Below are 15,264 nucleotides of genomic sequence, written 5' to 3' on the forward strand. Positions count from 1 at the left end.
AGAAACACTCGGAATCTCGGTAATTGGAAAAAGATAATTCCAACGTGAGCGTGCGACGTGGTTACGATTGATGATACAGGTTACGATTAGCGTCGAGATCATTACCCGTCCGTCTATCCACGATCGAAGAGCGAAAATATCGCAATACAATTTTCCCGATGTACGTTTTATTCCGCTGACATGTCGGTGAGCATCATAAAATTACCGAGCACGCACTTTCTCATTCTCAATTTATTTCACGGTATAGTGTATTGACGTAAGCTTGATAGTAGTATAAGATAATAAAGACAATGCTCTCATTTGTAAAAAGAAATTTCCTTCAAGTTCTTAAATTATTAAGTAAATTATTTCTGCAAATATTAAGAGTGTCGAAAAAAAAATAATAAACTTGTTTTTTCACTTGAATCTTAATTGTAATAATTACGTGAATGAATTAATTTACGTGAAAAAATTTGTAAAGGTAAATCTTCCTTTTAATCTGATTACCTAGCTGTGCTGTTACGTGTGCTGACATATGTATAAATATAATTACAAATTGTCATTTTGTTAATTTAGATTGTATCTTTCAAGGCTGCTTTGATCCAGAAACATTAATGTTATTTGAAACAACGCAGTTAAAACAGAAGAATAATTATTTTCGCTGCAATTCATCACAATTTTATTGTGCGGCAAAATGTACATTCCATTAAGGAGATGTGTACAATTAATAAAATACCAGAGATATCTTTCGACAAACTTTTGTGGAGCAGAAGAATAACGTTTCTCGAACATTTTTCAACGCTGTACAAATATCTCGTATATAACTAAACGTACAGAATTTATGTTTCATAAATTTTACATTTTTTAAATATTGATTTATTTATATAAATAAGTTATAACTTTTTATAAAGAGTTTAATAAAGCACGTAATTTTTCTGTAACGAGTTAAAGTTATACAATGTATTAATTAATTATATAAAAAGATAATTGGATAAATATATATTTAACTTTGCAGTTATCTGTAGAACAATATATATTAGTATATGTCTCCTGTTTGAAAATAACTGATTGCTTTGTAAACTTGAAGAAATGGTATAAGATAAACTATACGTCATTCCACGTAATTATTAATATATGCCAACATTTGCAATATTTTTACATAAAAGTAGATATACGCACGACTTTATCCTTGTACATACAAAATAGTTCAATGTGATTAAGTGGTTGAAGTATTCTACTTTTCTTTTTAGGCTTATCTTATTTTATTTAATTTCCCTCTTTGAAAAAAGAAAAAGAAAAAAATATATATATAAAAATTATTTTGTCTCGTCCTCTTTTTGCTTGCATTTCCATTTTGATATCAAGAACTATTTTTTTTTTTTTTTAAATTTAAATAACAGCATGATAATGTTAGTGGTATTAATGAAAATGTTTAATTAAGTACATTTAAATACAGTCGATAAAAATATTGTATAATAAACGAACTACATATTATATAGTGTTTATATTCAATTAACGTATCATATTAATAACATAGTGATGTAACGTGATATATATTCAGAATAATCTTAAATGACTTCGCGGAACTATTTTATATGTTTAACAATTTATGTACAATACATACAGAGCTTCCCCGGTTGATCTTATTATAAATTAGTGGAAAAATAATGCTGCTTTGGCCATGATCTGCGCATTATAATTACGAGCTACATATTCGTTGCTAATACCTACACTTTTGAATATGTGTTTTATGGTAGTCTTCAAAGTAGTAAAAAAATGTCAAGTATATCCAGAATTTATCATCGCGAAGTGTATACCTCTAGAAAAATCTCATCTGAATAATCCATCGATCATTACATCATAATATAATCCCTTTATCATAGTCTGCCATTTATTAATAATATAATAAATAACGTTAATACTTTGATTATTATCACTGTATGAGAATAATTCGCATAAAGCAAATATATGTAAGCAAATAGTTATTGCTTACTTAATAAATAGAATCAATTACTTTCGAATAAACTTCTTTATTTTCATATCTTGCTTGATTTTTGTTAAATTTTGTGAAATATTTAATTTATTCATAATATCAAGCATTTACCGACTTTAACAGAATTAAAATAATTCGACGATTGCATTTACGATCTCTTTATATTACATCTAATAAAATAAATAAAATGAAAGAGATTTCACACTGAGGAATACATTGTAAAGCGTATAAAAAAGTTGCGTCGGTCAAATTGTAAATATAACGTTCGAATGGAATGGCTCAATAATTCATATGCAAATTCACATGAATTAAAATTTATAAATATGAATTGAAAATATATGCATATGTGTGAATTATGTGCAAATGTTAATTAAGAACAGGATGGATATGCGCATGGAATGTTTAATTTACTTCTTTTCTCTGAAAACAACTCTAACTTATCACTTCGTTTATATTGTAATAAATATAACATTATTTTGTTCCAAATCAAACTAATGCGATTGTTAAACTCATATTAGCTCAAATATAATTTTAATGTACAAGCTGACAAGCCTTATCGGGAATTAACATTCATTTATAAATCCTTTTCTGTTTATCTCGCCAATTAATAATAAAATAGTTATATCTAAACTCTATGTATATTGTAAGATTAATACGATAATTACAAGGCCATGTAGCAGTACTGCAGAGCATTCTGACAATGTTAGTATTTCTATGCTACTTTTAATAAGTTTTGAAGATAGAAATTTTAGTCTAGAATTATTATTCTAGCTCAAAGTACTAGGATAAATTAATCTTAAGAAAGTGCTGTACAATGTAAATAGCTGTCTCTCGACATCAATAAGCCTATGAGAAGTATATCTAATTGTATACTTCAATAATTTATTAAATTTATTATATATTTACTTTCTAATAAATTAATATTCACGTTGCAACAAATAAACAACGATCTGTACATTCAATATAAAAATTAAACCTAAGGACGGAAAACAGAAAACGCTAATTAGATATTCAATTCCCACTGTGAATAAAGTGTATCGATTGGCAAAGTACCGAGTCGCCAGGCATTATTTTTAATTCACGCTAGGCGCGAAATACTAACAGTGGAATACTCCATGTAATTGCGCGTTATTCAAACTTTTATCTGAACCAGTTCTTTTAAACTATAGTTCGATGAGTCGAATTGAGTTATGCAGAGCATTCTATTGAGAATATAGGTAAAAAAAAAAAAGAAAAAGAAACCTTTTACTTGTATCTCGGACTGTCCGGCGGAGTTGGTTGTGTATTAGTCCTCTGCTTTGGTCCGGTTTTAAAGGACATCTTTTTTACGGGCCTTGGTGAAATTCCATGAAATGCAGTACTCTCGGGAGTATCAGCGCTAAACCATACTCTGCTCCCATCAGAAACTGAAAACAAATGTTACAAATTTCATTATAATTCTAATTTTATATGTCATAATTTAACAACGTAAAATTTTAGCTTGAAAATAAATGCTCATGTGAGAAAGACGGAAATATTAGAAAAAGCGTGCAGTTTGAATAAAAGAGCATCGGTGAAACATATGGCTATTGTCCCGAATTGAGCAGCTTTCGGAACAATAGCCAAACAATTCAATAATTTATACATATACATATTACGTACATATGTTTCCCTGTAAAGCAATATTTTAAAAACGTACAAAAAAAAAAGAAAAAAAAATGTATATATAATTTAAACATGCTATCTTCTGCTAAATTGGAAAAATTACCTCTAAATATATTTTACAAAACTGCCAAACAAAAAATTAAGTAAAAGACGTAGAAGAAACATTAAAAAAAGAAATAATATTTTTTACTTTATCACATTCGGCAGATTAAATCTTACAATTATATATTATCATTAAGTACAACAGATATAGTAACATTAAAGTCGGAAGATATTTACTTTTAAGTATTAATCTGTAATATATTGCAGATACTCCACAAATATTACTGCCCTTATGAAATAGCGATCAATTATAATACATATATACTTAACAGATACAGCTAGAGATATAAGATACAAATGTCAGATAAAACGTTGGAAGAACAGCATGGAAATAATAAATAACTAATAATACTACCTTGTCTGGTGGTGTTACAAGGTGGGTGGGGGTTAGTGGACTGAATTAGTCACCTCTATTCGCACGGTTGTCACTGCTCGCTGTTGAACTGCTACGTAAACCGGAACGGCCTTGGTGTGAATCAATAAGCGCTGCCGCAAGGTTTGACGACGCTGTCGATTGCACGCTGGTTGTGGATCCTGACAATACAATATAAGAAAAAATTAATTTTTACAAACGAACATATATCGTAGTAGTAAGCAACATCTTATGTTTTAACATCACAAATTTATTTGAAAAAATATTAATGCAATTAAATATTATATCAAAATATGTACAATATTTTTTGTATTTAATTAATTGAAATTTACGTACCAGAAACAGATGAAGCTGCGCTAAACGGGCTCGGTGGTTGCACTGGTGAATAAACATTAGCTGTAAATTCCTCGAATGTTGTAGCTTCTTTATGATTTCTCATAACGGTGTCGATGGATCGCGCTCTTTCCTCATAACTGAAAGTTTTATTTTTATAATAATCGATTCAACGATTTCATAACATCGCATCTAATAATCATATTACTTACTAATGCTGGTATAACGTAAGCGTTGATCTCTTCGCTCTACTCGCGGCTAACGCGGTCGTTCTCACTAATCCTGGCAATACTTTATCCTCCACGATACATTCATCAAATAATGGTCCGAAAAATGGAATCTCTGATTTACGTGAAATCTGTATTCGATATAATTTATTTTTCAATGGATAAATAACTATAAGAACGTCGCAGAATTCTGTCGGTATAATATCTCTGCGATAATCTCGCCAGTGTTCCGACCAGACTATATGAATTTCATCGTTGCCAAGATGACGTGTCTAAAAAAAAATGTTGCATAAATATTTTAAAAGATACACGTATTACAAAAGGTTATATATCAAAGTACCTTTTGTAGTAAACTCTCGGGACTATCCGATGGCATTCTTGTAGCAACGTGAAAGAGAACTTCGGTAAAAGATGTAGCATAGTACGGTGCGGTAACACCAGATGCTTTTCCAGGTACTAAGCCACCGAGAAAACCAGTATGTGATTCCAACTCAACTTCCCAAGCAAGTCTCGCGATAAAACTCTCGTATTCTTTACTGGCAGTGACGTTACTTAGTATGGAGTTCTTGTCTTCCTGGCCCTGACTGACATAAATCACTGCTATTTTGTGTGTTTCCCGTGATCGTTGACCATCAAGATTACGGAGTTCGCGTAAGAGCTTCTCGTTTTTTGCCAGTAAATGTAGTTTCTTACGCAACTCCCAGCCGGACAAACCGAGATGTGAAAAGAGAAGACGGCAGTGATGAAATGGCGCTGGAGGTGGACGACATGACGGTGGACTAATTGCCGTTGCGCTCATACTAAAATTAAAATATATCAAATATTAAATTATAACTTATTTATAATTAATTACAATATAATATAATTAAATGTAAAAAACGCGCAACCTGATGTGTTGATTCCAATTGTTTAAGTGTTCTTGTTCTGTATTTCTCTGATTTAAAATCGTTGCAATAGTCTCGCTTTCAAGATAATGTCCCTGAGGTGGATTAGCAGGCGCATTGAGAGCAACTTCTGGGTTAGTTAAAACTTCCGGACTGGTATGTCCTATATATTGAAGAAGCTAAAAAAAGTACAACTCATTAGCAATTTATAATTAATAAAAGTTACAATATATGTACCGATATAACTTTAATTAATTTACATCGTCTAAATTGTCCATATCGCTTGCAGCATTGGCAAAAGTCGGCAATATATGAGGCTCGCGGTGCCGTATTGTATGTCTAGGTGTACAATTGTGAGGTGTGATTACGCTGTTCAAATCGTCCGTATGTAATTTCACACTCCAATCAACTAAAATAAATTAAATAAATTTAGTATATAAATGCGTATCAAAAAGGCAACACAAATAAATTACCAGGCTTTGCAAATGGTAATGGTAAATCATCATCGATGAAAGGTTGGCTATACAAGATTGAACTGTCCCAAGAAGCTTTCCCAGCGAGATCACGTAACAAAACTCGAACTAAAGAAGGAGCCGTAGTCAAACCAGCTGTGACTCCCCCGCCGGGCGCATCCAATGCCGCTAATTCTACCAACGACATTATAATGGAATTGGAGAGCATCAAGAGCTGTATGTTAGGCGCTTGAAAAACGGCAGAAGATAATTCGTCTCCATCGATTCCAGGAACATCATCTAATTCAACGACCAGCGATGACAGACGCGCGGCTCCGATACCCATTGGAAAGTGTCCCAGGTGATTAATTAAATGCATTAATACCTGCATTTAAATATTGATATAAATTATGTTCACTTATATGTATATATAATAAATTATAATATTGCTATTGTAATAAATTTGCTTACCATTTTTGCTGCCAATTGCACCGATTGAATATTTCCTTTGCGAGGCGATTTCGCAGAGGACTCGTCAATTAAATTATCTAATGTAATATTAGGATCAAAATCGCCATCGTCGTCTTGATTACTCCTAACGGTTTTCGAAAATTCCTTTCCAATTTTATTTTGCACTATATTGTTTAACACCTACAATATATTATAATTAATTAATTAATTAACTAATGTCCCCGAATGTAATAACGCGCGCAAATTTTCGAAAAAACAGCGCGCGATGTTTCTTCTAATAAAAAATAAAAAATTGTACTAACTGTAAATAATGTCATCAAGAGAGGTTTCCCTTGGAACACCTGTAATAATACTGTTGGCCCTAAGTGCATGGCCCATTCACCCAAACAAAATAGCATTGATACTGTTAAGGGTCCACGTCTTTCGCGTGTCGTCATGCGTCCAAGTGTATCCGACAAGATCTAGTTATAAAAATAATTATTATTATATTTTTCTTTATATTTCCTAAATTAAATTTTATATTATACCTGTATTATCTTGGATGGCACGTTAGGATACAACTCTAGTAACACATCAGCCTTATCGCAAAGAAGTAACAAAGAATCGCACGCAACCTGTGCAACCGTAGCATGCGAAGACTGAAAATAAAAAATTTATATTAAATATTATATTGGTTATCTTTTAGGAAATAAAAGTAACATTTTTGTATTTGAATAATGATCGACATCAAGTTAGTAACATACAGAAAATTTGCTTATTAGGAAGTATACATAATATCACATAAGAGATCATCGCAGACTGAAACAATTTTTTATTTTGAACACACATACAGCAGGCCATGCAAAGTCAACGATATCGTAGACTTGAAGACGCAGGTATCAGTCCAAAACTGTGAACGTAACACTGAAAATGGCTGACACAGCACATTAATGCAGCAGAAAAAAAAGAGGACTACCTGATCCATTAGGGGAAAACAGAAACCAGCTCTGCGACGCTCTGCTCCTTGCATCCGCTGTCAATAATACTCAATGAAAGAAATATTCGCTTTCGTTTTACTACTATTGCAACACCTGTTTTACTTAGCTTACATGTTGTTAAATAGATCTCTTTTTCTCTCTTTCTTAAAAAATATACATTCATGGAGCAGCGGTGCATATCACACGATATGTATTTTTTAATTTAAAAGCCATATTCCAAATACATTCTATTAAGCAACTACAAATCGTAATAAATAGTTTTCTCATGCATTCTCTATTCAAAAACTTTACGGGCTTCTTACGACTTGTACTACGTAGCGGTTCTAATATTTTCGTATAATTTTTTTGCAAAAACATATATAAAATATTTGTAATTTCTAAATACAATAATAACAAAATTTTTTTTGCTTACTCTAAGTGCGAGAAGTAGAACTGTCACAGCTTCTGGAATTCTTGGATGTTGTGTTTTGTAAGATAATTCTTTATACGCAAACATTGCAATACTTGACAGAGCCAGACATCTCGCAATACCAGTAGGTTCTCGTCGACAGCTTCGCAAAAGTATGGTTACAATGTGCTCCTAAAATATATATAATTAAAATAAACAAAATTACAAAGATTAATTTGAAATTATCAATCGTCTTATAAAATTACTTTTGCTTCTGGACACGTCATAGTTACAATATCAGGTCCATTTGGTTGTAACATAGGTAATCTGGTCATTGTAACAGGTAAAGATAACAACGAACCGATAATAGAAACTGCTTCCATTCTTGGTGCCTGAATAACAAAATAACTCATATATATACGTTCAGATAAATGCCGCGTTAATTAATTTCTAGTAAAAATATAAATACCTCGACATCGTGGTTGCTAAGTATCATATTAGCAGCATGTATGTAATCCAAAGTCAAAAGACTGGATCCAGGTAGATTCAGACTAAATAATCTAGGTCCTGTATATTTCACAAGTACATGCAACACTTTACTGTCATTACTAGCAATTCCATTGTGAACAGCGCGATAGAAAAGCGTAAGATGCTGTTTTGGCAAACTAATATCCAATGGTTGCACGGTTAGGAGACATATAAGGCGATATGCAGCTAATTTACCACTCTCATATTGATCAGGAAGCTGAATCGCCTGTAAAAAAAATACATCGATAAATACCGAAAGGTATAATTTTTGTTATATATGAATATATACCTTAAAACACCAAGGAGCAATGACTGTCAGAGGTGGAATTAATTCTGGTGCTGGAGGAGTTGCTTGATTATCCCCAGATACTCCTTGATTTAAACGTATCTATACAGATCACATAAAACAAGATAAGATGTTTGTGGCGCGGGGTTTTTTTTGTACGCATTTTTTTAAGTAGTCCCCTCGTTTAATTTATTAATTTTAAATTTAATATTTCTTACCTTAATTAATGTTTGTGTGAGTTGCACGAGGTAATCCATTACTTGACCGTGCAAAACAGGATCTTGAATATTATTAACGTCTCCTAACGCCGACAGCATACGCCGCCATAAAACGACAGCCACATCTGGCAACCATCCACGGACCCCTCCACCTGCCATAACTGATCTTCTCTCAGATGCGTCATTTGTATCTATAGAACAAATAACAATTGCTAAATACATACTAGTTTATTAACTTTAGATAAACTTTGAATTTAATATATTACAATAAAAAAATATACTGTGTTATTTAATAATATATTTATAAATTATAAAATTGTCAAATATACTTAAAATTTTTAATCTTGTAGTATTATACGATAAGAAAAGTTATTATAAGCTTAACGATTAAATCAATAATAATTGTATAAAATCCCACAGAAGCAAAAACCGTCTGAAAAGCATAGATGTAATTTAAAAAATATTTAGATTTAATATTATTTGAATGTATTGTTAATAAAAGGAGATTATTCGACTAATACGAGATGTTTTAAAGTGGTTATTAACGTGACACAGATATAACGATATTTCGGAAATACAAAATCTTCACACATATAACTGATAATATAACTTTCATATATTAAAATATATATTATATAAGTATTACACACAGCAGACTGTACATACCGATACTGCTACCGTCAATATTTTCTATCTGTATAGGGCTATCTTTGTTGCTGTCAACGCCACTGCTGGGTGTTGGTGATGGGCAGCGTGGCGACGGTGGTTCGCTATCAACTATAACAATGCTATCCAAAGATTTGGCGCGTCTGCTGGACAGCATTTTCCGACCAGTCGTTGAAGTAGTCAACCCGCTTGACAATAACCGCGCCATGTCTTGTTCTATCGATAGGGGTAGTACTGCACGTGTGGAAATTGTTTACACTTTATCAAGAAATAGGACAAACATTGTGGAAATGTATTCGATGAAAAATATTTTAGTTAAAATCAATCTTGTGAACGATTGTCCGATTAAAAATTAGGATAAGCAACGATGAGCGTTACGTTATAAATATGGCCAATCTACGATGGAAAGTGATACTACTATCCGTTTCTGTACGATAGGTTATTTTTAAACTGATCTCGGTGCCAAAGCGAAATAAAGAAGAAACAGACACAGCTATAAATAAATTGCGCACACAGCAACACAAAGGCACTACCGAAAATCTCGCCATAGTTACGAAAAGTAAAAATAAAAAAAAATGAACAATTACGTGGCTGATGGTGCTCGTTTACTTACCAGGAATACCACTGTGTACTGTATGTGTCCGTTGTCTGTGCAATTTTGCCCGAGTTTTGACATTATATATAGTGTTGTCGCTTGCACTGCGCGGCAATGGTCGCACCTTCCTCATATCGCGCATCGGATGATCTAATAAAATTTGAAAAGTTTTCTTATCAAATAAGTATTAAAATATAAAAAAAAAATATATAATAATCACTATCTTACATACCTACGACACATTCTTTCGGCGCCGCACTGTTTTCTTGATCAACGCTGCCTTTCCGAGGCGGCTGTACGCTCCCGGTCGACGCTGCACGGCTCCCAACTCCACGTCGCTTTTTTGATTTTTGTTCGCTGAGTCTGTCCAAAGGTAGATCATTCAAATCTAAGTTATACACGTGCCTTGCCAATACTCTTGTTAGCGTATCCAAAGTTTTCTATATAGGCATATACATAAAAACTCATTATTCCATAAATATGTGAGTCAGAACTTGCGATAGACTTGTCACATACTTACCGCCCACTCTCGAATTAATTCTTCCCATTGCGTTAACGACGTTAACACCTCTAGAAACTGGTCCCATAATTGGGTAGATATAACCACATTTAAGTTAGCCTTAATCCATGTAACAATTAGAGTTTGGAATATGGCAGGCGCAAGTTTTCCGCCAATACTTTCTTGATGTTTGCGGCGAGAGGATTTCTCGCTCAGTACGAGCGATGTAATTTGCAGTAACACTCTAATAGATAAAAAAAATTTTAATAAATAATTGCGAATAAAAATATATAAAAATAACCAATTATAAATAGATACCTCAATAACTGTTCCCAAGTCGCTGGTTCTAATCTGGAGTGCATAACAACGTATCGATACACATTTAGGACTCTCTTACAACTGTCCGTTTGTTCTTCAAGTAACGTCAGAGACGCATTCGATCCTAAATTCTCTAAGAAAAATACGTTTGATGCTTGCGTGATAAAAATTTGCAAAACATTTTGCAGACCTGCCCTAATGAACAAATTTTCCCGGTGTATAGCGCCAAGATAAGAATCGTTCCTTAGTCTCGTCTGTCGATAGCTATCAGATGGACTCTTCTCCATTTCACTTAAATCTTTTTTTTGACTCTCTTCTAAATCGCGATCTTTATGGCCATCCAATGGTTCCAACATAAACGGCGGTATTTCCTGCAATAAATGTGTAACATTAATGTAAATTTATTTTAATATGTATATAAAATATAATTTTTTAATATTTGAAACTTACGTTCATTTGAATCCAATCTTTATAAACGGCAATAGCCTTTCTTATGGCTCCTGCATGATTGAAATCTAAAAGGAATGCCTGTCTGTACAATTCATGTACAAAATTTACATTATCCCTGTTTCCATATAAAACTTCTCGGACTAACATAGCGGAAACGGCACTATCTTCTTGATTTTGACTATCTTGCTGAGACGAAGTCGATTCGGGTGATAGTAAATTTGAATCCGCAGAATTTTGAGTATATACGGACACGCGGCGTAATTCTGATTCAGTATTTTCCTCATTCGGTGTTGTGCTATAAATAAAATTTCGATAATGTATCATAGTTCAAATCGGCACAAAAAATATAGAATTCTAAATAAATTACCTTTGTGAAAGATGTGCGAAAAGTCCATCCTTTCTAGCGACGTGTGTAAAACTTGCAATCCATTTGATTAAAGCGACTTTACATAGTACATAGTTATTCTGATTTTGATTTGTTGGTTTACGCATTGTGGGTAATTCCAAATTAGGTTTGTACAGGGAAAAGTTATCATTAAAATCCGGACAAATGTGACGAAGGTATGCTATTTTAAAACGTTCTAATAGAAATTGAAAAGTTTTATGCTGTCGTGTAGATTTATCTCGCCATTCTACTTTTACCACCTAGATAATGCAAACGAATAATTTTTATCATGTTTTTAAAGTCTGTATGTAATAAGCTCTACAAAAAAAAGTAATTTATATACCTGAGTAACCATAAATTCAAGTAGTGCTTCCAAAAACCTAACAGTTTCATTGTCAAGTGGCTTTTCTCCACTTTGAGGTGGTAAGATAGGACCGCCGTCAACTTGACTGATAGGACACTGATTTGATCCATTGTCATGAAAAGTACTTTGTCCAACTTGCGTGTCATAAAATTCTCTCTTATCTTTTTCCTCAGAATTAGTTGTTTTCGCTACTTTTTCTTTTTTGCCGTCCGTCCTGCGATCACATTTATAAGGCGACGCTTGATGCGGTGGAAATCCCGGCACCAAACTGGCGAACATTTGATGTATGTGCTCGGGAGCATTTTCGCCAAGTGCTTGATACCACAAAATAAAGTACCTAAAATATGCGTAATATTCTGTATTCCGTTAAATAATTATAATATATATTTCATATTGTTGTCACATACCTTATGGCTTGTCTGCGAAGTTTCCAACTATTACCGGGATGCAAGAGCTTCTGCAAAATCCGTGCTAAACTATGACACTGCCATCGTCTATTAAGCAGTTCGGGAAGAAGAGTTAAAACTTTCTCCAAGAGATGCAATACCTGTTCTAACTCTTCCCTGTGTGCTTTATGCACTATAAAAAACATTTAAATTAGTTTTTTCTTTAAATCGCGTTACATAAGTAATATTTGTTATAAGAAGTTAGTAGTAATGAAAGGAATAATTAATGCAATAAAATAAGTTAGAGTAATATGATATGTGACTTACCAATATGGAAGGAAAGCTCTGGCAGCAGAATGGGAAGAAATGAAAGAGATGATAAAATAATAACGAGTGAATATTACGGTTAATATAAAATTACAATTTTGAAAGTAATGATATTATTGTCAAGTTATATAATTATGCATTAAAGCATGGAAATTTTTAAAGTTATGCAGCATTAGAATAGTTAGATTTATTACATATATTAGTATATTATGTTTTAACATTAATTAAATTTGTAAACTTACCGCGTTGACGAAGATTTGCTTCAGCTGACACAAAACAATCGTACAGGATGAAGTACACATGGCTGAAGTTACCCTCAAAAAAACCTTTTGCCTCATCAGTATCCACGTTTTCTACAATATAAAAATATGCATAAATTAAAATATTTATTTCTTACATTAAATATATGATGTTCGAATTAATCGATTAAATAGTAAAAAACATTTTTTTTTATTTTGCTTTACTTTGCTACACAAGTGCCTTATAGAGAAAAGTGATGAAAAAAAGCTATTACATCACAACTGGTTCGAAACTATCTGTGCTTATATAGCGAAATTCTTTTTCTTTATTTGTATACAGAGTGTCTAAAATAAAGTCAAATCGTATATCTGTGGGTAGGGAATTAAAATTAGAGATAAAAAGTCCTATAAAGGTTTGTAAAATTCGTGACTATTATTAAAAAAAAAAAATTTTAATTTTTACAGGACTTTTTTTTCTCCAATTCTAATATCCTACTCACAGATATATATTATTTGACTTTTTATTTCAAACACTCTGTATAAGCATGGTGCTAGACATATATAGAAACATGTGCAAAAAATATTGAAGCTCAAACAATTTTTAATACATGCATAAAAATATATAGTATGCATGGAATAATGTAACTTTAGCTGCTGATGAAAGCCACAAGTTGGTCAATGTGGTCAAGTGGTTTGGTGATTAGATATTGACACTATCATAAGACTACAAAACCAGAACTGTTTGGATTAATTTTTTTTTTAAGTAGGCAAATAATTTATGTATTATTTTTAATTATATTTAATAAGCCAAAAAATAGAATCATTAAATAATTTTTTAATAAATCCCAACTATATAAAAAAGGGTTTATTAATTATATGGTTTTAAAATGTGTTAAGTAAACAATATATTTTTTTAGTAAATATAACGAGGTGTACTGTCTCATCTTCAGACAAGTAGTTAGCACTAAAAGTGAAATCTCATTAAGAAAGCACAATAAGACCTGCAGGATGAAAAATATATTTCGAACAAACGCAAACTTCTCGCGCTAGAAAGCTTTCGCGGTACAATTCGAGGCGTTTCCCCCAATGCGCGTGGGAGCGAACAAATATCGAGGCTGTAACCGCCTCGGCATGCCCTTCCACGAAGCACTGACTCAGGACCACCCTGATGACCCCGTCGCGTAGCGCGGCAGCGTCGACGCCGTCAACGCGTTATTCTCACCTAGCACAATTTTGAGATGCTTGAACCGCGTCGCGCTGTCCTTCTTGACATCCTGGATCTTGAGCGTCGACTTCTTGATGTCTACATGGAGCTTTTTGCTGAACATGATTCGAGCCGCCGGCGGCCACGAGGACAGATATCAACATCGGTGGCGACGCCCAGGACGGTCCGCGTCGGTGCCGAGGCCCGTTTAACTCCGTGCGCTCACCGTCCCATCGGCGCGTGGTGCATCGTCCGCTCTCGGTCACGTCAAAATCGGCGTCGAACTTCCAGCACACACTCCTCCGATCAGATGTACGTGACGGCCATCTTGAGCGCCTTGCTCACTTTGCTCGCGCTGCGCCGCTCGGTGGCTCCTCGGGGCAATGACATCATCCGTCAAGTGAAGAACCGTTGCCGTTTCCCACCAGAGTTCGGTTGGTGCGACGAACCCTTTTTTACCGACCAGACCGACTGACTCCGGCGTTTCATTTCCTCTAGAAACTTGTTACAAGCGGAAGTGATGTCTAAGAGCTAGTTAACGTACGTTACGGTCGTACGGCGGTTTAAAAAAAAGTGCCGAGAAGAAGAATCGCGTCCTGAAGCCTACGTTTATCGAGAGAATTCGACTCAGCAAGAAGAGAAACTCTTTGGAAGTTCTAGAGGCTCGGAATTGTTGGCGGAAGATCTGAGCGATCGCTCTTGCGAGTGACAGCAGATACGTAAGTTTCTCACGAGACTATTCGGTACGGTTAACGATTGATAAAGAGCTTTTTGCGAGTCTGATAACTCACTTTTCTCGTAATTACAGACACCGGGGATTTGACCGAGATGACGACACAATCATACAAAGAACTCAACGATGTCGTGAGAGCCTCCGAACAACGGCAGAGAAGCTGCAAATTTAACCAGGTTAGTAATTATACATTTTCTTACATTTAGACGGCTTTGTCATTTCATTTCTTGAAAGAATCCGACG

At 33.7% G+C, this 15,264-nt stretch overlaps 1 protein-coding gene across 5 annotated transcripts; it reads right to left on the bottom strand.

Moving 5' to 3' along the window:
* Positions 1–631: 631 nt before the first annotated feature.
* LOC139102853 (probable Rho GTPase-activating protein CG5521) lies at positions 632–14,623 on the bottom strand. 5 transcript variants are annotated; one of them, XM_070657011.1, is made up of 28 exons: positions 14,307–14,623; positions 13,088–13,198; positions 12,846–12,863; positions 12,540–12,711; positions 12,112–12,469; positions 11,751–12,028; positions 11,384–11,678; positions 10,934–11,304; positions 10,637–10,859; positions 10,349–10,556; positions 10,135–10,266; positions 9,522–9,737; positions 8,856–9,046; positions 8,641–8,739; positions 8,293–8,577; positions 8,090–8,215; positions 7,848–8,015; positions 6,986–7,096; positions 6,761–6,919; positions 6,459–6,638; positions 6,009–6,372; positions 5,796–5,944; positions 5,539–5,714; positions 4,992–5,451; positions 4,637–4,923; positions 4,428–4,564; positions 4,127–4,252; positions 632–3,378 (listed from the first exon to the last, which is right to left on the bottom strand). In XM_070657011.1, exons 1-28 carry the CDS (start codon positions 14,410–14,412, stop codon positions 3,218–3,220), a joined length of 5,667 nt encoding a protein of 1,888 aa, XP_070513112.1. In that variant the 5' UTR covers positions 14,413–14,623; the 3' UTR covers positions 632–3,217. The 5 variants fall into 5 exon arrangements, with proteins under 5 accessions (XP_070513112.1, XP_070513110.1, XP_070513111.1 ...); XM_070657009.1 differs by having other exon boundaries at positions 9,522–9,755; XM_070657012.1 differs by having other exon boundaries at positions 3,250–3,378; positions 4,074–4,252; positions 9,522–9,755.
* Positions 14,624–15,264: the final 641 nt, after the last annotated feature.

This window comes from Cardiocondyla obscurior, linkage group LG05, assembly GCF_019399895.1.
Source record: "Cardiocondyla obscurior isolate alpha-2009 linkage group LG05, Cobs3.1, whole genome shotgun sequence".
Taxonomy (NCBI): Eukaryota; Metazoa; Arthropoda; class Insecta; order Hymenoptera; family Formicidae; genus Cardiocondyla; species Cardiocondyla obscurior.